Source organism: Salvelinus fontinalis, chromosome 6 (assembly GCF_029448725.1).
Source record: "Salvelinus fontinalis isolate EN_2023a chromosome 6, ASM2944872v1, whole genome shotgun sequence".
NCBI lineage: Eukaryota > Metazoa > Chordata > Actinopteri > Salmoniformes > Salmonidae > Salvelinus > Salvelinus fontinalis.
The window spans coordinates 17,792,468-17,814,311 of record NC_074670.1 but is presented as its reverse complement, the minus strand read 5'-3'; the positions used below and the strand labels follow the sequence as shown (position 1 = coordinate 17,814,311).

At 47.4% G+C, this 21,844-nt stretch overlaps 1 protein-coding gene across 3 annotated transcripts; it reads right to left on the bottom strand.

The window, feature by feature from the left end:
• Positions 1 to 500: 500 nt before the first annotated feature.
• On the bottom strand, positions 501 to 21,835 carry LOC129857231 (atrophin-1-like). Of its 3 annotated transcripts, none has more exons than XM_055925273.1 (10): positions 21,432 to 21,835; positions 13,946 to 14,089; positions 13,111 to 13,212; positions 12,502 to 12,621; positions 9,589 to 12,395; positions 8,868 to 9,084; positions 7,299 to 8,745; positions 6,961 to 7,104; positions 4,241 to 4,421; positions 501 to 4,113 (listed from the first exon to the last, which is right to left on the bottom strand). In XM_055925273.1, the coding sequence occupies exons 2-10, from the start codon at positions 13,970 to 13,972 to the stop codon at positions 4,080 to 4,082; spliced, it is 5,079 nt and encodes a 1,692-aa protein (XP_055781248.1). In that variant the 5' UTR covers positions 13,973 to 14,089; positions 21,432 to 21,835; the 3' UTR covers positions 501 to 4,079. The 3 variants fall into 3 exon arrangements, with proteins under 3 accessions (XP_055781248.1, XP_055781247.1, XP_055781249.1); XM_055925272.1 differs by lacking the exon at positions 21,432 to 21,835 and adding an exon at positions 20,781 to 21,409; XM_055925274.1 differs by lacking the exons at positions 501 to 4,113; positions 21,432 to 21,835 and adding an exon at positions 20,781 to 21,411 and having other exon boundaries at positions 4,333 to 4,421; positions 6,961 to 7,117.
• Positions 21,836 to 21,844: the final 9 nt, after the last annotated feature.

Sequence of the window (21,844 nt, the reverse complement as noted above, 5' to 3'; positions counted from 1 at the left end):
CTGTGTGTGTGTTTTTGTGTGTGTGCAAGTGAGTCTGTGTTCTTAATTACATGGCGCAACATGACAGCATATTTCTCAGCTTGTGAATGGATGAGTGGGTTAATGAGTGGGTTTATATGTGTGTTTTCCTACGACTAAGGGAGTAGCTATTAGATTTCAGTGTCATGCAGCCTGAGCGCTCCCCCTTTGACTGACACTGAGAATACTTCACCAGATTGGCAAAAACAAGAAACATTGAAACGCCTGTGACTCCAATTAGTATATAATCAAGGAAACCTGTCAGTCAGTCCATGGCTCTGTGATCACATAAGCAGTTCACTTCCCGGTAGAACACACAGCACCATTGGCAGAAAGTCTTGCCTGATTGAATGCCGAGGGAAGCCTGGTACATAAATGTCCATTTACTTAGAAATTACATGATGAAATGGTAATTACACTGTAATAATTTGTTTAGTGAAACTTCTGTGTGTTACACAAGCTGCAATTATGGACAGGCCATGTAAAATTACATCTATTTATTCTATGCAACCTATTTCTACATCTTTGACATTGTCCTTCTCACTTGCCCTGGTGAAGGATGGCTCTAAGAATATCTCCCTGATGTCATCAGAATGGAATGTCAGGATCGTCCTGTAGATGCTACAATACGGAATGCTGCTGACATACTTATCTAAGGTGACTTTAAACGCCACACAACCAACTTACCATGGAATATCTCAGCTCAACATGAGGGCAGGAGAAGGCTAATAGCACTTGCCAGTTAAACACTGTGTGCCACTAATGTACCTCTGTTTACTTCTTTACTACTAATGAACTCTTGTTGAATGCATGTTATTCCTATGGTTAATACAGAGTACAGTAGCTTTTCTGAATGGTAACATGGCTGACTATACAGCACTATAAACAGAATATAAGGCAAAGACACACCCTGTCAGTTCCTATCTGTAAATACAGGTTAAAAAAAAAATAGTTTTATGTGAATAGTCAGACCATAGCATGCTAACATGGTACGGTCCAGCTGCATATGCAATTACCATGTAAATATTGCATGGTTTTAACTTCACTTGGTATAAAGAGGGAATTGTAAGTCACACCATCACATGTACTGTATGAAGAGGATGAAGTTGCCTCTTTGTGGTTGAAACATTATTAATACAAACTATAAGAGCATTTATTCTAAACAGCACAGAGGCATTTGTCACATTTAGCCTAGAACACATTCAGCCCTGAGCTTCTAACAGCATCGGTAAATCATACGCTTCCAGCTCCTATCAGTTTCCTTCTTTCTTTTACAGTGTGGTCTGGAATGTTGGCTGTACAGGGCTGGTGCTCACTGGTGCTACACAACTTTCATGTCTCACACTCATCCCATACATATGTCTCCTATTAGCTACACTCACCCAGAGGGAGGGAGGAAAGGGAAGGAGAGAGGGGGGGGAGAGAGGGGAAGAGGGAAGAAGAGAGGGAGAGGAGAGGGGGCGAGGGAAGCTAAGATGAGAGGGAGAGAGGAGCGATGAGAGGGGAAGGAGAGAGGGCGAGAAGGAGGGAGGGAGACAGGGAGGAAAGGGAAAGAGAGAGGGGGGGAAGAAGAGAGGGAGGGCGAGGGAAGGTAAGATGAGAGGGGAAGGAGGGAAGGAGAGAGAGAGGAGAAGGGAAAGAAAGGGAGTGAGACAGTTGGGTGAGGGAGAAGAAAGGAATTCGATATACAGTACCAGTCAAAAGTTTGGACGCCTACTGATTCAAGGGTTTTTCTTTATTTTTTTAATTTTCTACATTGTAGAATAATAGTGAAGACATAAACTATGAAATAACACATGGAATCACGTAGTAACAAAAAAACTGTTAAACAAAACATATTTTAAATTTCTACAAAGCAGCCACTCTTTGCCTTGATGACAGCTTTGCACACTCTTGGCATTCTCTCAACCAGCTTCATCTGGAATGCTTTGCCAACAGTCTTGAAGGAGTTAACCACATATGCTGAGCAATTGTTGGCTGCTTTTCCTTCACTCTGCGGTCCAACTCATCCCTAACCATCTCAATGGGTTGAGGTTGGGTGATTGTGGAGGCCAGGTCATCTGATGCAGCACTCTGTTACTCTCCTTCTTGGTCAAATAGCTCTTACACAGCCTGGAGGTGTGTTTTGAGTCATTGTCCTGTTGAAAAACAAATGATAGTCCCACTAAGCGCAAACCAGATGGGATGATGTATTGCTGCAGAATGCTGTGGTAACCATGCTGGTTAAGTGTGCCTTGAATTCTAAATAAATCACCGACAGTGTCACCAGAAAAGCACCATCACACCTCCTCCTCCATGCTTCACGGTGGAAACCACACATGAGATCATCCGTTCACCTACTCTACACCTCACAAGACACATCGGTTGGAACAAAAAATCTCAAATATGGACTCATGAGACCAAAGGACAGATTTCCATTGGTCTAATGACAATTGCTTGTGTTTCTTGGCCCAAGCACGTCTTTTCTTCTTATTGGTGTCCTTTAGCAGTGTTTTTTTTGCAGCATGTCAACCATGAAGGCCTGATTCACGCCGTCTTCTCTGAACAGTTGATGTTGAGATGTGTCTTTTACTTGAACTCTGTGAAGCATTTATTTGAGCTGCAATCTGAGATGCAGTTAAAGGACAATAACAATAACTGAACGTATCCTCTGCAGCAGAGATATCTCTGGATCTTCCTTCCCTGTGACGGTCCTCAGGAGAGACAGTTTCATCATAGCACTTGATGGTTTTTATGGTTGAACTTGAAGAAAATTTCAAAGGTCTTGACATTTTTCGGATTGACTGACATTCATGTCTTAGAGTAATGATAGACTGTTGTTTCTCTTTGCGTATTTGAGCTGTTTTGGCCATAATATGGACTTGGTCTTTTACCAAATAGGGCTATCTGCTGTATACCACCCGTACCTTGTCACAACACAACTGATTGGCTCAAACGCATTAAGGAAAAAAATTCCACAAATTAACACCTGTTAATTTAAATGCATTCCAGTTGACTCACTCATGAAGCTGGTTAAGAGAATGCTATGAGTGTGCAAAGCTGTCATCAAGGCAAAGGGTGGCTACTTTGAAGAATCTCAAATATATATTTGATTTGTTTAACACTTTTTTGGTTACTACATGATTCCATGTGTTATTTCATAGTTTTGATATCTTTACTATTATTCTACAATGTAGAAACTATTACAAATAAAGAAAAGCCCTTGAATGAGTAGGTGTGTCCAAACTTTTGACTGTTACTGTATGCTTTATGTGTGTTTTATATAAAAACCAAGACAGAAATGCACGTGTCTGTGTGTAGAGAGAGAGAGAGAGAGGAGAGAACATACTGTACACAACCACAGAGACCCATATATTTTCCCCCAAAAATGATGTCGTTTATCTTTTTCCTTCATTTGTATCTCGTTTCACAATAAAAAACTAAAGAAACCGCCATACCATGAAAATGTAATAAAATAACAATACAAATAATATGTATATAGAATTATCAACAAACAGACAATAACAATACTATTAATCGTTAACATAATATGACACTTCTTAATCGCTGATCTCATGCATACTCATACACCACCCGTCCGTTAGGAAAGAGAGGGTGATTACTAAAAATAGAACCAGGAGTTCAACCAGTTCAGAATAAGGGCCTAGCTACATGCAATGACATAAAAGAGAGCCTCATGTACACATTCTTCCTGGCATAAGGTCATTTACACCAGACTGTACTGCATTATATTGCTGCTCCAACCTAGTATACTGTACAGGGCACAATACAAAACTGGAGTTGAACAACATACGCTGTGATGCGCCCAGAGTCTGGGGCTATGGTATAGTACAGACAACACAGACTGTGAGCAACGTTTTCACTCCTCTCATCCCTCTCTCCCTTTTTTCATCTGGTTTCTCAATCAGTTCATTTCTCCTCAGGTTCCTATGGTATGATGCTTCCTTCATTGTTTTAGTGCTTCCGTTTTGTTGTTTTCTTCTTCCTTTGCAGATATTTCTCTCCTTTCTTCCTCCTTTGGGTTTGTCATCCGTGGGCTTGTTCCCCCTCTTTTTCCTCCCTTACAGGGTCTTGTCGCTTTCCTTCTTTAAGTGGCTGAGGAAGAGAGAAGAGACTGTATGAGACAGGGTCAAGGATGACACACACACACACACACACATATCTCCACCAGACACAGTCTCCCCACACCCCACCCAGCTCCCCTGGTCCCATTAGTAGCTACCTGTAGTACTCGTCCTGGGTGAGGGAGTGGTGGTGGTGGTGGTGGATCCACTGCTGTTCCAGGGCCAGTCTCTGGATCTGCAGCTCTGCGCTCTGGGCCTGCTGCATGGCCTGGAGCTGGTGGGCCGCTGACATGGAACCTGTCAGAGAGGAGGGCTGGGGCAGCTCACGGAACGGAGCACCTGGAGGGGGAAGGAAAAGGGAAGAGGAAAGGGAGAAGAGGAGAGAGGAGGAGTGGAGAAGGGGAGAGACAGATGAGAGGAGGAGTGGAGAAGAGGAGAGACAGGTGAGAGGAGGAGTGGAGAAGAGGAGAGACAGGTGAGAGGAGGAGTGGAAAAGAGGAGAGACAGGCGAGAGGAGGAGTGGAGAAGGGGAGAGACAGATGAGAGGAGTGGAGAAGAGGAGAGACAGGTGAGAGGAGGAGTGGAGAAGAGGAGAGACAGGTGAGAGGAAGAGTGGAGAAGAGGAGAGACAGGCGAGAGGAGGAGTGGAGAAGGGGGGAGACAGGCGAGAGGAGGAGTGGAGAAGGGGGGAGACAGGCGAGAGGAGGAGTGGAGAAGAGGGGAAACAGGTGAGAGGAGGAGTGGAGAAGAGGAGAGACAGGCGAGAGGAGGAGTGGAGAAGGGAGAGACAGGTGAGGAGGAGTGGAGAAGAGGGGAAACAGGTGAGAGGAGGAGTGGAGAAGAGGAGAGACAGGCGAGTGGAGAAGGGAGAGACAGGTGAGGAGGAGTGGAGAAGAGGGGAGACAGGTGAGAGGAGGAGAGACAGGCGAGAGGAGGAGTGGAGAAGGGAGAGACAGGCGAGAGGAGGAGTGGAGAAGAGGAGAGACAGGTGAGAGGAGGAGTGGAGAAGAGGGGAAACAGGTGAGAGGAGGAGTGGAGAAGAGGAGAGACAGGCGAGAGGAGGAGTGTAGAAGGGAGAGACAGGCGAGAGGAGGAGTGGAGAAGGGAGAGACGGGTGAGGAGGAGTGGAGAAGAGGGGAGACAGGTGAGAGGAGGAGTGGAGAAGAGGAGAGACAGGCGAGAGGAGGAGTGGAGAAGGGAGAGACAGGCGAGAGGAGGAGTGGAGAAGGGAGAGACAGGTGAGGAGGAGTGGAGAAGAGGGGAGACAGGTGAGAGGAGGAGTGGAGAAGGGAGAGAGGTGAGAGGAGGAGTGGAGAAGAGTAGAGACAGGTGAGAGGAGGAGTGGAGAAGGGAGAGACAGGTGAGGAGGAGTGGAGAAGAGGGGAAACAGGTGAGAGGAGGAGTGGAGAAGAGGAGAGACAGGCGAGAGGAGGAGTGGAGAAGGGAGAGACAGGTGAGGAGGAGTGGAGAAGAGGGGAGACAGGTGAGAGGAGGAGTGGAGAAGGGAGAGAGGTGAGAGGAGGAGAGACAGGTGAGAGGAGGAGTGAGGAATGGAGAGACAGGTGAGGAGGAGTGGAGAAGAGGGGAGACAGGTGAGAGGAGGAGTGGAGAAGAGGAGAGACAGGTGAGAGGAGGAGTGGAGAAGGGAGAGAGGTGAGAGGAGGAGTGTAGAAGAGGAGAGACAGGTGAGAGGAATGGAGAGACAGATGACAGGAGGAGTGGAGAAGAGGAGAGACAGGTGAGAGGAGGAGTGGAGAAGAGGGGAAACAGGTGAGAGGAGGAGTGTAGAAGAGGAGAGACAGGTGAGAGGAGGAGTGAGGAATGGAGAGACAGGTGAGGAGGAGTGGAGAAGAGGGGAGACAGGTGAGAGGAGGAGTGGAGAAGAGGAGAGACAGGCGAGAGGAGGAGTGGAGAAGGGAGAGACAGGTGAGGAGGAGTGGAGAAGAGGGGAGACAGGTGAGAGGAGGAGTGTAGAAGAGGAGAGACAGGTGAGAGGAGGAGTGGAGAAGAGGAGAGACAGGCGAGAGGAGGAGTGGAGAAGAGGGGAAACAGGTGAGAGGAGAAGAGGAGAGACAGGCGAGAGGAGGAGTGGAGAAGGGAGAGAGGTGAGAGGAGGAGTGTAGAAGAGGAGAGTGTAGAAGAGGAGAGACAGGTGAGAGGAGGAGTGGAGAAGAGGGGAGACAGGTGAGAGGAGGAGTGGAGAAGAGGAGAGACAGGCGAGAGGAGGAGTGGAGAGGTGAGAGGAGGAGTGTAGAAGAGGAGAGTGTAGAAGAGGAGAGACAGGTGAGAGGAGGAGTGGAGAAGGGAGAGACAGGTGAGAGGAGGAGTGGAGAAGGGGAGAGACAGATGAGAGGAGGAGAAGAGGAGAGACAGGTGAGAGGAGGAGTGGAGAAGGGAGAGAGGTGAGAAGGAGTGGAGAAGAGGAGAGAGGTGAGGAGGAGTGGAGAAGAGGAGAGACACGTGAGAGGAGGAGTGGAGAAGGGAGAGAGGTGAGAGGAGGAGTGGAGAAGAGGAGAGACAGGTGAGGGGAGGTGTGGAGAAGGGAAGCAACAGGTGAGAGGAGGAGAAGGGAGAGACAGGTGAGAGGAGGAGTGGAGAAGAGGAAAGACAGGTGAGAGAAGGAGTGGAGAAGAGGAGAGAGGTGAGTGGAGAAGAGGAGAGACAGGTGAGAGCAGGAGTGGAGAAGAGGAGACAGGTGAGAGGAGGAGTGGAGAAGAGGAGAGACAGGTGAGAGGAGGAGTGGAGAAGAGGAGAGAGGTGAGGTAGATAGTGACAGAAAGATAGTTAGGTATCATATTCATGATACAACACAGACAGACAGACAGACAGACAGGCAGAAAAATAAACAAACAGACTGAAAAAACAAGCCTTTCCTCACCGAAGAGCTGTTGTCGTAGCACCTCGCTTTCAGTGAGGGGGTGTGCCAGGATGGGGGTGCCCAGCGTTGCCCCTGGGTAGGGCAGGCGGGCCAGGGGAGACCCCGACGCCAACGGGTCCATCAGGGGGTGCACCCCGCCCGCCGCTAGGGGCCAATGATGTAACAGGAAACACAAGGAGATATTTAATAAGAGTCACAGAATCAACAACCACGTTAACATCAACATCTGTAACAGACAGGATGAGCTTTCTCAGGCCCAGCTCAAAAGAGCACTAAATAGTAGTGTGTAGAACACAGTACAAGATCACAACTGTGGTAGTGTTAGCAGCAGTGGGTACCTGTGTCTTGCTGGTGCAGGTGCAGGTGGGAGTGGATGTGTGAGTGCTGGTGATGATGAGGCGTGACGTTCAACATCTGAAGACGCCCCGGAATCTCTCCTCCTCCACTTCCACCACTTCCACCACTTCCATTGCTTCCCCCTCTTTCTCTTTCTCTTTCTCTCTCTCGCTCCCTCTCTCGTCCCCTCTCTCCAACGGCTGGCAGCCCCGCTCTGTCTCGCTCTCTTTCTCTCTCCCTCTCTCCACTCCTCTCTCTCTCAGAGGTGGTGGGGGAGCGAGTAGGAGGGGGGTAGGTCTCAGGAGGGGCGGTCACCGGGGCCGGGGCAGGTGGGGGGTGAGATGGGGGGAGGGAGCTGGGAAAGGAGTGCGGTGCGGGGTGATGGAGGGATGAAACAGGGTTGGAGGAGGGTGGAGGAGGAGCGGGCAGAGGTGCAGCTGCGGGGGCCGGGGGTGGAGGGGCTGGTGCAGGGTGAGAGGGTAGCGAGGGAGGAAGCAGGGAGAAGGGGGGAGGGTTGGAGAGGGACTGAGGGGCGGGAGGAGGGTTAGGGAGGCGACTCACTGGGGCTAACGCTGGGTTCTGGAGGGGCGGTGGTGGGGGTGGAGGAGCCTGGGGAGGAGGGGTGCCGTAAATGGACACCTCACCTCCACCCCCTCCCCCCAGCAGTAGGGAGTGAGCATGTGCATGTGCGTGGGCATGCGAGTGGGAGTGGGCGAGGGCGAGAGCCGTAGGATCTCCCAAGGAGCCCGGCTGGTACACCCTGTCCTCACTCTTAAACTCAAACCCCGGCTTCATGCGCTCACGGTGGGCTGCCACTGCATGGGGAAACCCCATCCCCCCTAACCCTGCACCACCCATCCCCCCATGTCCTCCTCCATGCCCCCCTGGCCCTCCCTCCATACTGCCCCCATAGAGGAAACCCAAGATGGCTGCCGCTGTGGCTGCATCAGCAGGCATGTGATGTGGGTGGGCCAGAGCATGGTTCTGGAACTGGGGGAGGAAGAAGGAGGGGTGGACATGGGGGTGGCCATGAGGGTGGCCATGATGGTGGACATGTGGGTGTTGGTGTTGGCGACTAGCCCCGAGGGGGGACATGGCGTGGGGCCGGGCGTACTCGCTCAGGGTCCGCAGTGCGGGGGTGTCAGGGCCCAGGTACGGCCCTCCTAACCCTATCCCCAGAGCCCCCTGTGGGCCAACCACCGTTGAACCCCCCATTGACTGCATGAGGAGGGAGTGTGGGATGTGTTGAGAGAGGGAGGGGTGGAGATGGGAGGGGTGGAGGTGAGCGTGGGGGTGAGGGTGGGAGTGGTGCTGCTGGGGGTGAGGTTGAGGGTGAGACCCAGGGTTAGAAGAAGAGGAGTTAGGGTCTAGGAGGATGGAGGAGGAGGAGGGGAAGAAGAGAGAGGATCCCTGGCGTTGTATATTTGCATTGTTATTGTCCTTCTGTTGCTGCAGGGAGAGAGGGAACGGGAGAGAGGTAGCATTTAAAGAGACAAAAAGGAGAAGGAAATTGAGCATTGTGTCCGTCTCCCTCGCTCATCGCCTCCCCCTCCCTGCCTCATTATACTCACTTGTAGATGCCTCTCCAGGTCCCGCTCCCTCTCTCTCTCCCTCTCTCGTTCCCGCTCTTTCTCCCTCAGGTCTCTGGCCCTCTGCTCCACCTCTCTCCGGGCTCTCTCGATCACCTCGTTCCTCTTCTTCCACAGTTTGGAGCCGTCCAGGGGGACGAAGAGAACGTCGCTGCGGGCGCAGGAGTTTCCACTGCCCCGATCTAGAACCCTGTGGAACCTAGAACCACATCAGCAAAATATAACCAATTTATGCATCGGATTTTGTTCCCATATGATGATACTATCTTTATTATCTGGCAATGTCTTCTGTGATAGGTGCTGTTGTCTTTGATATACTGTAGGCCTATCTATAAAACATCTTCTGTGATAGGTGCTGTTGTCTTTGATATACTGTAGGCCTATCTACAAAACATCTTCTGTGATAGGTGCTGTTGTCTTTGATATACTGTAGGCCTATCTATAAAACATCTTCTGTGATAGGTGCTGTTGTCTTTGATATACTGTAGGCCTATCTACAAAACATCTTCTGTGATAGGTGCTGTTGTCTTTGATATACTGTAGGCCTATCTACAAAACATCTTCTGTGACAGGAATACATTTCTCAGCCCCTTTATCTAGAAATAATAGCTGACATATTATGATAAGTTCCAGTGACAAAAACTGTTGTTAGAGTGACATATGATGGAGCCCTTCTGTTGCTATGACACCTATCCCATCTCACCGTGCTGATTGGCTGGCGTGGATCGGAATGTCCACCGGCTTGGGCTCAGGGGAGGGACTTCTCAAAACAGGAGGTGGGCTTTCACTCTCCTCCCTCTCCTCTATTGGTTCCTCCTTGATGACAGGTGGGGGAGGTGGACCTGTGGACGAATCAGAATGCCCATCTCTAGGAAGTGAGGAGCTACAGCCAGGGGCCGAAGTGCCATTGTTGTTGCCGGGGTTACTAAGAGGTGGGGGTCCTTTTGAGGCGTTTTGAGGTGAGAGGGACTGAGAGAGAGAGTTGGTATGGCTGCTGCCACTGCTACTGTTACTATTGCTGTTAGTCGGGGCCAGGTTGTTCCCACTGTTCCCATTGGAGTGGTAGGGGCCGCTGAAGGGGGCGTGGCTGTTCAAAGTGCTGTGAAAAGGTGAGGGCCGACAGCCAGGTGACACACCTGAACCAGGAAGTGACATGTTGGCCCCGGAGGAGGAGCCTGGCGGGTAGGAAGGAAACCCTCCCATCTGATTGGTCGAGGGGTTTAGTAAAGGAGAGAGGGGTGTTGCAGGAGTCTGATTGGAGGAAGGGTAATTTGCCGGACGAACGTGATTGGGTCCCAGGCCAGAGGGAGGTTGGGGCTGAGCGAGGGAGGTTTGGGGAGTGGGGAGAGGGGGAGGAGGTGGTGGAGGAGGGTAAGGAGCATTCGAAGGGTGTCCATGAGGAGTGGAGGAGGAAGAGGAGGGAGAAAGGGATGGGGGTTGGGGGGGACCGCCACGGTTTTGGTACAGAGACGACTCTCGCTGGTTGGTGTCCCTCTCTCGGTCCCTGTCTCTGGGCTGCTGGGCTGGAAAGTGGGGGTGGGGCAGGTGGGGTATCTGAGGTCCACCTGGGTAGTCTCGGCCCAGGTTTGGAGTCATACCGGGAGGGCTGGGGTACTCACGGGCTGGGCCGGTGGAGGGTGGACCACCATGGGGATAGTCCTTGGCCCCAGGAGGGTACTCTCTGTGGAAGTGTTCTGGTCCAGAGGGGGGACTGTGCCTTGTCTGTGCCTGGTCCATCGATGGGGGGTAGTCTCGTTTGGAGGTGCTTTGAGGATGTGGGTGGGGGGGTAGGGTAGGGTGGCTGGGGTTGTTTTGGGGTGAGGAAGGGGGGTCGCGGTTTAGCATGGGGGCTGCAGGTAACCCACTGGTCGAGCTTGGGGGGTTTCCTAGGGGGAGGGGGTTATTATTGGGATTACCATTGCCCCCCGCCTCTCTCATCTGGCCTCCAAACTCGCCCCACCGCCCCCCGTCTTTGTCTCTGGGATGCCCCCTTCCTACCCCAGCACCGGTGGGTCCAAACTCTCTGTTCTGATTCTCATTACGATTCTGTAAAGGAAACTCCCTTCCTCCTACATCCCTCTCTCCCTCCCTCTCTCTATCTCTATCCCTCTCTCTTTCTCTGAACCCCCCTGGTCCAAATTCTCTTCCCCCAGGACCCATGGGGGGGTCTCTCCCAGAGCCCTGAGGTCCCAGGCCTGGGTACTCCCGGTTCTGACCCCCAAACTCCCTCCCTTGGACCCCATTAGGACCCCCCATCCCACCAGAAGTGCTGCTGTTACTACCACTACCAGCCGAGAAATCCCTACCTATCTCCCTCCCCCCATACTCCACCCTCACTCCCCCCCTCTCCCTCTCGCCGGCCGCCCCCCTCTCCCTTTCCCCTCCCCCGGAAGCGTACCTGGGGAGGTACTCCTTGTGGGGGTGGGGGAGGTAAGGGGGGTGGGAGGAGGACGAATGACGGGAGGAAGGGGGGTTGTAGACGGATGGCAGTTGCTGCTGCTGCACTGGGGGTTGGTGCTGCGGCTGGTGAGTTTGGTGGTTACCAGAGTAACGGTTGTAGCCCCAGCTCCCCTGGCAACCGGTTGCGGTGCCTCCCTGCCATCCGGTGGGGCTGTAGTGGTGGGGGTGGGGCGGGGGCTGGGAGGGTGGTAAGGGGCTGGTTTGGGGTAACAGAGAGGGAGGAGCCGTCTTGTTGTCCATCAGTTTCTCACCTTTCTCCATTTTCTCTCTCTCTACCTTGACTTCTGAGGGCAGGTTCTGCCCCCCTAGTTCTAAGGGTTTCAGCGCTGGTGGAGGAGGAAGGGGTGGTGGAGGGGGGTGTGGAATGTTGGGGTTGCCGTGGGGATAGTCTCCCCCGGCGACAGTTGCCTTGGTCACGCACTGTGCTTTAGCTTTGGAGTTCATTCGATTGCCACTGTGCACAGTGTCAGCGCTGGCCGGTCCATACTCCATCTTGCTCACCAGTTTGGAGTCCTGTGAGAAATAGGACTTCCTGCCACTATTGCTGTCATTGGCTGAATCTCCTGCTCCGCGGAGAGAGGTAACAGGAGCAGAGGAAGAGATGGAGGAGGATGGCAGCTTCAGAGAAGGACTGTCCTCCATTCCTCCATCCTTCCTTTCTCCATCTCCGCAAGACTCATCCCCTCTCCCCTCTCTGGCTGCTCTCCTTTCCTCTCCTCCTGTCTTCCCCACTCCTCCCTCTTTCCTTTTCTCCCGTTCCCCCTCTCCTTGCTTTGGTGAGTCTGGACCATCAGAGTCAGAGTCTAAACTGGCTGGAGGGGAGGCTGAGAGACTCGGGGAGGAAGATCGATTGTCCTGGTCGATGTCCCGCCCGCTGCTCAGACTATTGGCCAAGCTCCCTACAACTGAGCTCCTACTGCCCTGGGATTGGCCATCCTCGTTGTCACTGTCACGTGACTGTCTGGGAGCCGAGGGTGGGGGCGGTATAGTGGGGGGAGTACTGTCAGTTGAATGAGTTGAAGTCGGTGGGTTGGTGGCAGAGGAAGAATCCTGATGACATAAGGTGAATATGAGGAAAGTATAAATTAATTAAATGTTGACATTAAAACATCCTAATTCAACCTAGTGGTGCAGTTCAACATCACGTTACACTAACCTGGACTTTCTGCCTCTTTGGTGGAGGCACAAGTTCCTCCCCTTCACTCTCTGACGAATCATGGCCTTGCGATCTGTGATTGAAGCGACTGACAGCCAATTCCTCGCCAGCAGCTCTTTGCTACGATACAGAATATGCATGCATATAATTTTTTTAAGTAAGAAAGACAAACTCACAGAGATGACACTGCAGGTAAAGCAGTATAAAACACCACATTGGCACTACAATTGTACGTATAAGGCAACCATGGTGGTGATGACTCATACAGGCACACAGACACACGACTTCATTAAGGATTATATGTAGATCAATATCTAATGACTGACAGCCTCTTCTCACACACACACACACACACACACACACACACACACACACACACACACACACACACACACACACACACACACACACACACACACACACACACACACACACACACACACACACACACACACTTTCCTATAGACAAATATAGATGGAAAGATTACATGACAAACACAGCCATAAGGAGAAAGAGACTGCCATTACTAGAGACGGAGGGACAAGATAACAAGAGTTTCTTAGGGAGAACACGAAAAAAAACAGACATAAAACATGATCGGCTCTCACCGTCTGCCTGTCGTTTCGTTCTGCACAAGGGCTGGGATGCGGGCGTCTACCCCTCCTCTCCTCGTTGCTTCCTCCCCGTCTCCGCCCACTGCGCATTGGCATCTGACCCGCCAGGGGTGGAAGGGGCAAGAAGGAGGAGAAAAGGAGAGAGGAGGAACAAACGAAGAGCAAGAAGGGGAAATGGGGTATGAGGGGGGTAAAGCAGGGTAAAGGGAGGTAGAGAGTGGTTAAAGGGGGGTAGAGGTGGGTAAAGGTGGTAGAGTGGGTAGAGGTGGGTAGAGAGAGGTAAATGGGGGTCGAGGGGGGTAGAGGGAGGTAAAGGGGTCAAAACATAAGTAAAGAGAACAGTAGAGGACAAAACCAAGGAGGAGGAGGGGAAAATAAAAATGTGAGGGATAGAGAGGGCAGAAAGGAGGGGAAAGGGGATCAGGAAGGGTAAGGGGGAACGAAGGATGATGAAATATGGAGGGGGCAGGAATGAGGGAGAAAGGAGAGAGGATCAGTAATGGGTGGGGGAGGTAAGAGCATGATGAGGGAAAGGAGAGAGGAGAAGAGGAATTGGGAGGGTAGAAGGCGGCAAGAACGAGGAGAAAAGAGAACAGAGAGAGGAATAATTATGACATCAATGTCCACACAGAATATACACACAGAATATCTTAACTTCAAAAGTCTTATTCATTATAAATTATGTCAAATATAACATCACTATCCATCTCTGTGCAATATAATACAAGATAATAACAATAAAGACATCTGCAATCTGAGCCACACATGCACACTCAGCTACACAGGGGAACAAGGTTGAGATGAAGGAAGCCATTGAAACAGTTCATACCGATTCTTTGTGAGTTCGAGTTTTCATCGTTACTCCTTTATGATGTCCATCCCTCCCCACAGGCCATAGCAGTGAATGAAGTGGTGTCCTTGTCTTTCTCTGTAGGACTGAAAATCACCTCACCACCATCTGAGCTTCTACAACCTGGAAAAAACACCACAATGATGAATTCTCTACCTAACCAGGCCAGTCCCATTGAATTAGGTAGCATCAGAAAACCCCATACAAATAAAATACAATGATACAACAACCATAAAACAACACATTATTTTACAGGACACGTTACAGTGCACCATCAATCATAATAACAAATGCTGTACACATATCGAAGGATAAATATTGAATAATCAATATCGAACAGTAACATCAACATTACAACTACAGTTTGAGGGAATTCATTGCAATGGTGGACTGATTAACTAGGCATGGCTTTGAGTCAACACAGCGATGCTACAGGAAAAACGATATCTGACTCATATCACACTTCAATACTGAATGGATGCTTTGATGAGTAATACACCGCAGTTCAGTTCATTCTGAAGAATCACAGTTAAAGGAAAACTCCACACAAAACAATATTTTGATATTTGTTTCATTAGTCCATTGTTGATATAGTCCCAAAATGTTTTGCATGTCAGAAATCAAGTTTTCAAGATATATGACTTTAAAAAACAGAAATACAGCCGGTATGATGCATTTTGATTCATACTGCCTATATCAACAATGGACTAATGAAAATAATACCAAAATATAGTTTTGTGTGGTTTTCCTTTAAGGACATGGAATCTGTACACAGATGTATAGATACTGTTGTGTATGACAATAAACACATTTGGAAGAAAATATTGTGTGCACAGATTATTCCCTTATGTTGATGAACATTGGTACTTGGATAATGTACAGCACCTTCCCAAAGCAATTGGATGTGTGTTTGAGTTCAGAATCCACTCAGTTGTTATTTAAGCCTGGGTCAGAAAGGGTTTAAGCTGTTATAGTCATCTCTATTCGATACTGAACCTCAGGTAACCAGCGGGGCTATACCAGAACCACATTAGCTCCTTACCTACCCTACAGGAGCCTAGCCCCAGACTAGAGGTCGACCGATTAATCGGAATGGCCGATTAATTAGGGCCGATTTCAAGTTTTCATAACAGTCGGAAATCTGTATTTTTTGACACCTTTATTTAATCTTTATTTAACTAGGCAAGTCAGTAAAGAACACATTTTCAATGACGGCCTACGAACGGTGGGTTAACTGCCTTGTTCAGGGGCAGAATGACAGATTTTTACCTTGTCAGCTCGGGGATTCAATCTTGCAACCTTACAGTTAACTAGTCCAACGCTCTAACCACCTGCCTCTCATTGCACTCCACGAGGAGCCTGCCTGTTACGCGAATGCAGTAAGCCAAGGTAAGTTGCTAGCTAGCATTAAACTTATCTTATAAAAAACAATCAATCATAATCACTAGTTAACTACACATGGTTGATGATATTACTAGTTTATCTAGCATGTCCTGCGTTGCATATAATCGATGCAGTGCGTATTCGCGAAAAAGGACTGTCCTTGCTCCAATGTGTACCTAACCATAAACATCAATGCCTTTCTTAAAATCAATACACAGAAGTATATATTTTTAAACCTGCATATTTAGCTAAAAGAAATCCAGGTTAGCAGGCAATATTAACCAGGTGAAATTGTGTCACTTCTCTTGCGTTCATTGCACGCAGAGTCAGGGTATATGGAACAGTACGACACAGGTTGTACAGGTCCAACTCATTCACCCCTTCATTCATTAGGGTAGTAGACTATGAAATATGATACAGGTTTTACATGTCCAACTCATTCACCCCTTCATTCATTAGGGTAGTAGACTATGAAATATGACACAGGTTGTACAGGCCCAACTCATTCACCCCTTCATTCATTAGGGTAGTAGACTATGAAATATGATACAGGTTTTACATGTCCAACTCATTCACCCCTTCATTCATTAGGGTAGTAGACTATGAAATATGACACAGGTTGGGCCACCTAATTTGCCAGAATTTTACGTAATTATGACATAACATTGAAGGTTGTGCAATGAAACAGGAATATTTAGACTTATGGATGCCACCCGTTAGATAAAATACGGAACGGTTCTGTATTTCACTGAAAGAATAAATGTCTTGTTTTCGAGATGATAGTTTCCGGATTCGACCATATTAATGACCTAAGGCTCGTATTTCTGTGTGTTTTTATGTTATAATTAAGTCTATGATTTGATAGAGCAGTCTGACTGAGCGATGGTAGGCACCAGCAGGCTCGTAAGCATTCATTCAAACAGCACTTTCGTGCATTTTGCCAGCAGCTCTTTGCTGTGCTTCAAGCATTGCACTGTTTATGACTTCAAGCACATCAACTCCCGAGATTAGGCTGGTGTAGCTGATGTGAAATGGCTAGCTAGTTAGCGGGGTGCGCGCTAATAGCGTTTCAAACGTCACTCGCTCTGAGACTTGGAGTAGTTGTTCCCCTTGCTCTGCATGGGTAACGCTGCTTCGAGGGTGGCTGTTGTCGACGTGTTCCTGGTTCGAGCCCAGGTAGGGGCGAGGAGAGGGACGGAAGCTATACTGTTCCACTGGCAATACTAAAGTGCCTATAAGAACATCCAATAGTCAAAGGTATATGAAATACAAATGGTATAGAGAGAAATAGTCCTATAATTCCTATAATAAATACAACCTAAAACTTCTTACCTGGGAATATTGAAGACTCATGTTAAAAGGAACCACCAGCTTTCATATGTTCTCATGTTCTGAGCAAGGAACGTAAAAACATTACTTTCTTACATGGCACATATTGCACTTTTACTTTTTTCTCCAACACTTTGTTTATGCAGTATTTAAACCAAATTGAACATGTTTCATTATTTATTTGAGGCTAAATTGATTTTATTGATGTATTATATTAAGTTAAAATAAGTGTTCATTCAGTATTGTTGTAATTGTCATTATTACAAATATATTTAAAAAATCGGCCGATTATTTGGTATCGGCTTTTTTTGGTCCTCCAATAATCGGTATCGGCGTTGAAGAATCATAATCGGTCGACCTCTACCCCAGACCCAAACCTGCATGGGGTTAACAGTCTGATAATTCATTCATTCATAGATTCTAGGGCTGGGAATTACTAGGGACCTCACGATACGATATTATCATGTGGTGATACGATATGTATTGCAATTCTCACGATTCTATGTTTTGCGCATCGACACTGTTGTTTTATTGTGAATCGATGTTCCAAAAATATTGCTCAGACAACAGACCATGAGAAAGCGAGTTTTGATCAGTCATGGGAAAATAATATTGCAATATTGTCAAAACAATGCGATACAATATATCGTCAAAAATAATATCCCAATATGTAACTGATTTTCCCCCATCACTAATAGATACAGGTACTTGACCATGACATGCAACATATATGTTCAACTCATTCACCCCTTCATTCATTAGGGTAGTAGACTATGAAATATGACACAGGTTGTACAGGTCCAAATCATTCACCCCTTCATTCATTAGGGTAGTAGACTATGAAATATGACACAGGTTGTACAGGTCCAACTCATTCACCCCTTCATTCATTAGGGTAGTAGACTATGAAATATGATACAGGTCCAACTCATTCACCACTTCATTCATTAGGGTAGTAGACTATGAAATATGATACAGGTTTTACATGTCCAACTCATTCACCCCTTCATTCATTAGGGTAGTAGACTATGAAATATGACACAGGTTGTACAGGTCCAACTCATTTACCCCTTCATTCATTAGGGTAGTAGACTATGAAATATGACACAGGTTGTACAGGTCCAACTCATTCACCCCTTCATTCATTAGGGTAGTAGACTATGAAATATGATACAGGTTGTACAGGTCCAACTCATTCACCCCTTCATTCATTAGGGTAGTAGACTATGAAATATGATACAGGTTTTACATGTCCAACTCATTCACCCCTTCATTCATTAGGGTAGTAGACTATGAAATATGATACAGGTCCAACTCATTCACCACTTCATTAATTAGGGTAGTAGACTATGAAATATAACAGGTTGTACAGGTCCAACTCATTCACCCCTTCATTCATTAGGATAGTAGACTGAAATATGATACAGGTTTTACAGTTCCAACTCATTCACCCCTTCATTCATTAGGGTAGTAGACTGAAATATGACACAGGTTGTACAGGTCCAACTCATTCACCCCTTCATTCATTAGGGTAGTAGGCTATGAAATATGACACAGGTTGTACAGGTCCAACTCATTCACCACTTCATTCATTAGGGTAGTAGACTATGAAATATGACACAGGTTGTACAGGTCCAACTCATTCACCCCTTCATTCATTAGGGTAGTAGACTATGAAATATGACACAGGTTGTACAGGTCCAACTCATTCACCCCTTCATTCATTAGGGTAGTAGACTATGAAATATGATACAGGTTGTACAGGTCCAACTCATTCACCCCTTCATTCATTAGGGTAGTAGACTATGAAATATGATACAGGTTTTACATGTCCAACTCATTCACCCCTTCATTCATTAGGGTAGTAGACTATGAAATATGATACAGGTCCAACTCATTCACCACTTCATTAATTAGGGTAGTAGACTATGAAATATAACAGGTTGTACAGGTCCAACTCATTCACCCCTTCATTCATTAGGGTAGTAGACTGAAATATGATACAGGTTTTACAGTTCCAACTCATTCACCCCTTCATTCATTAGGATAGTAGACTGAAATATGACACAGGTTTTACAGGTCCAACTCATTCACCCCTTCATTCATTAGGGTAGTAGACTATGAAATATGACACAGGTTGTACAGGTCCAACTCATTCACCACTTCATTAATTAGGGTAGTAGACTATGAAATATGACACAGGTTGTACAGGTCCAACTCATTCACCACTTCATTCATTAGGGTAGTAGACTATGAAATATGACACAGGTTGTACAGGTCCAACTCGTTCACCACTTCATTAATTAGGGTAGTAGACTATGAAATATGACACAGGTTGTACAGGTCCAACTCATTCACCACTTCATTCATTAGGGTAGTAGACTATGAAATATGACACAGGTTGTACAGGTCCAACTCATTCACCCCTTCATTCATTAGGGTAGTAGACTATGAAATATCACACAGGTTGTACAGGTCCAACTCATTCACCCCTTCATTCATTAGGGTAGTAGACTATGAAATATGACACAGGTTTTACATGTCCAACTCATTCACCCATTCACCCAGTCAAGCTCATGTATACTGAATGAGGATATAAATAGAATAGTGACACACTGGGTGAAATGAAGGGATATATTTAGCTGGGTAGTTAGCACTGACAATGAAGGCCCTTGTCTTCAACCCATCGAGCAGTAAACACACAGATTCAGTGTGTGTGGGTGTGTGTGTGTGTTTGAATTATCACAGGTACAGTAAATCCGATGGTGGCACCATTACTACATATATAAATTTTTAGTGCATACTGCATATGTTGACTTATTCATACACTCACACACTGTATACAAACAGTTACAGCTGTTAGTTACAGATTCACACACAGACACACACAGTGTATAGTCAGTTAGCATGAATTCAACATCAGGTGAGTGTGTGGGACCGACTGGCTTTGAACCTGGACTAAGTGCCACAAGACTCTGTTATCCTGCTGAGCTAAAGCCTAGGCATTAGCCCGGAGAGCTAACACAAGTCCACGTCTCAGACTAGGCTACTCATCAGTCATCAAGCTATCTTGGTTCACAGAACCCCCTCCTTTACATGTGCAATGTGCATAGCGCTATAGTGACTTTTCCCATAGACATGTTGTCTACTATGTTGCAATAGTTAAAGAATTCACAATTCTACACACTCAATGATAAACATTGAGCCATCACTTGTACTACGGAATCAATATTTGGAGAGTGTAGGCCTATGGGCCCAATGTAAAGCAGAGGAGGGAGGCTAAGGATCCCAATGACACAGATACTGTATACAGTCAGTGTATATCTTAGTCACAGGTGACTGGCTGCTACTATTCATGGATTCATTTGCTGGTCCCTGGCTGTGGTCCATCAACACTAAAAGCAAACAGCATTTACCATAGCTTATAATAATCACACAATGTACAGCAATGGTCAAACACAGACACACACATATGTGCAAATTAACTGTTTCTCGCTCTCAAACACATGAAATCATTCAAATTAAATATGTGATGAATCGCAGCATGTCTTTAGCCCGTGTAAGTATGCAGTTACACAACTCACATCACCGACAGACACCGAGAAGCAGACACCGAGAAGCAGGCACCGCAACGGTTCTCTTTCTTTCTTCTCCCGCTACTGTTATTGATACACAGGCAGATGCGACCGGCTCTACTATTCTGTACAACAAGCGAGCTACATCGGAATAGACTAGACCGACGATGTAGACGCTATGTGTAATAGCACATATTGGCTAACACTGATAATGCAGATTAGAATGGGTCCTGTGTCTATCTATGCCTGTTGTGTTTCTCCCATAGGGTACTATTTTTTTTCTCCATGTCTTGAAAAAATAATTCGGAATAGAATGGCGAATGGCATTCTTTACCAACTCACCGAGACGCCTTTTCTCGTTGGAATGTGAGTACGTCTGTTGTGCGTTGTAACCTAACACACATTTTACCCGGGAATGAATTACACATAACGCATGATTATTAACGCACAAAGAAAGGGGGGAAGACACAAACGTGGCCAACAAGAATAGCAAAAATATATAAGCATCCATTTTCCCTTCTCCTTACCTGATATCCAGCGATGCGTGTTCCCTTTCACTCTCCCTTTCTTTAACCGTCTCTCTCGGTTTATACTGTACGTTGACATACACACATAGGAGCAGCACGCGCACCTATAAACAGAGGCTGCTAGATCATATTGCAACGGTTCCGCAAATAATGCAGAATTTTCTCTCTCCTTCCCAAATCGTTGCAGGAAAAAAAACGGGGTGCCGCTGAAGACTGTACGAATTGATGCGTACGTTTGCCTCTTCCCCACCCCCTTCTCTTTCTCCCCCTTCCTCCGTCAAGACGACTTGCACTTTTTGCGGTCGGTACAGTCACAAAATCTACTGAGGGCGAGCAAGGGATGCACTTCGAGGGAGAGAGAAAGAGAGGGCGAGGAGGGCGTGATTTGCATATTCTTAAGGAATGGGGGAGCGAGAAGAAAGGGAGGCAGGGAGAACGAAGAGGCGCAGAGAGGGCCAACACTCAGAAGAGGGAGGGGAGGGAAGGAGAGAAGTCCCTTTTCCAGTTTTATCTTCCCCCACTCCAATGTAGGATCATTGTGCATTCGCCTACTATAGGCTACTTTTCACTTTAACTGTGCATTAGCCCACTATAGGCTACTTTACATGGATCCTTTATACACACAATAACTCTCAAGTTACAGAATCTTACCTTTTCTCCCTTTGTTCTGTAACTTCTCCCCATCATTGTATTGATGGGCACATGGCTACAGCATGCAGCCCAACGTGTAGTCAAACAGCATCGAACTGCATCATGCCATTATAGCCTAGATAATAGTGCATTCTCAAAGTTTCCGTATCCATTCTATTCATGCATAGAACAGGGTTCTTCTTTGTGTATAAACGTTTCCCCTAAAACCTAGGCCGAGGCCTACCCCGTTTCTTCTGCTTCCACCTCTCTCTCGGTCTACCTCTCTCCTTTACTCTGCCCAGTATCGGGGGAGCTAGCTACAGTGTGTCCAGTCAAGCGGTTCTGCAAACCACCTCCCTACTCTCTCCTTTCGTTTTTTATTCCCCCTTTACACAGCCCCCTGTCCCGTCTCCTATTGTGTAGTAACCATAGTA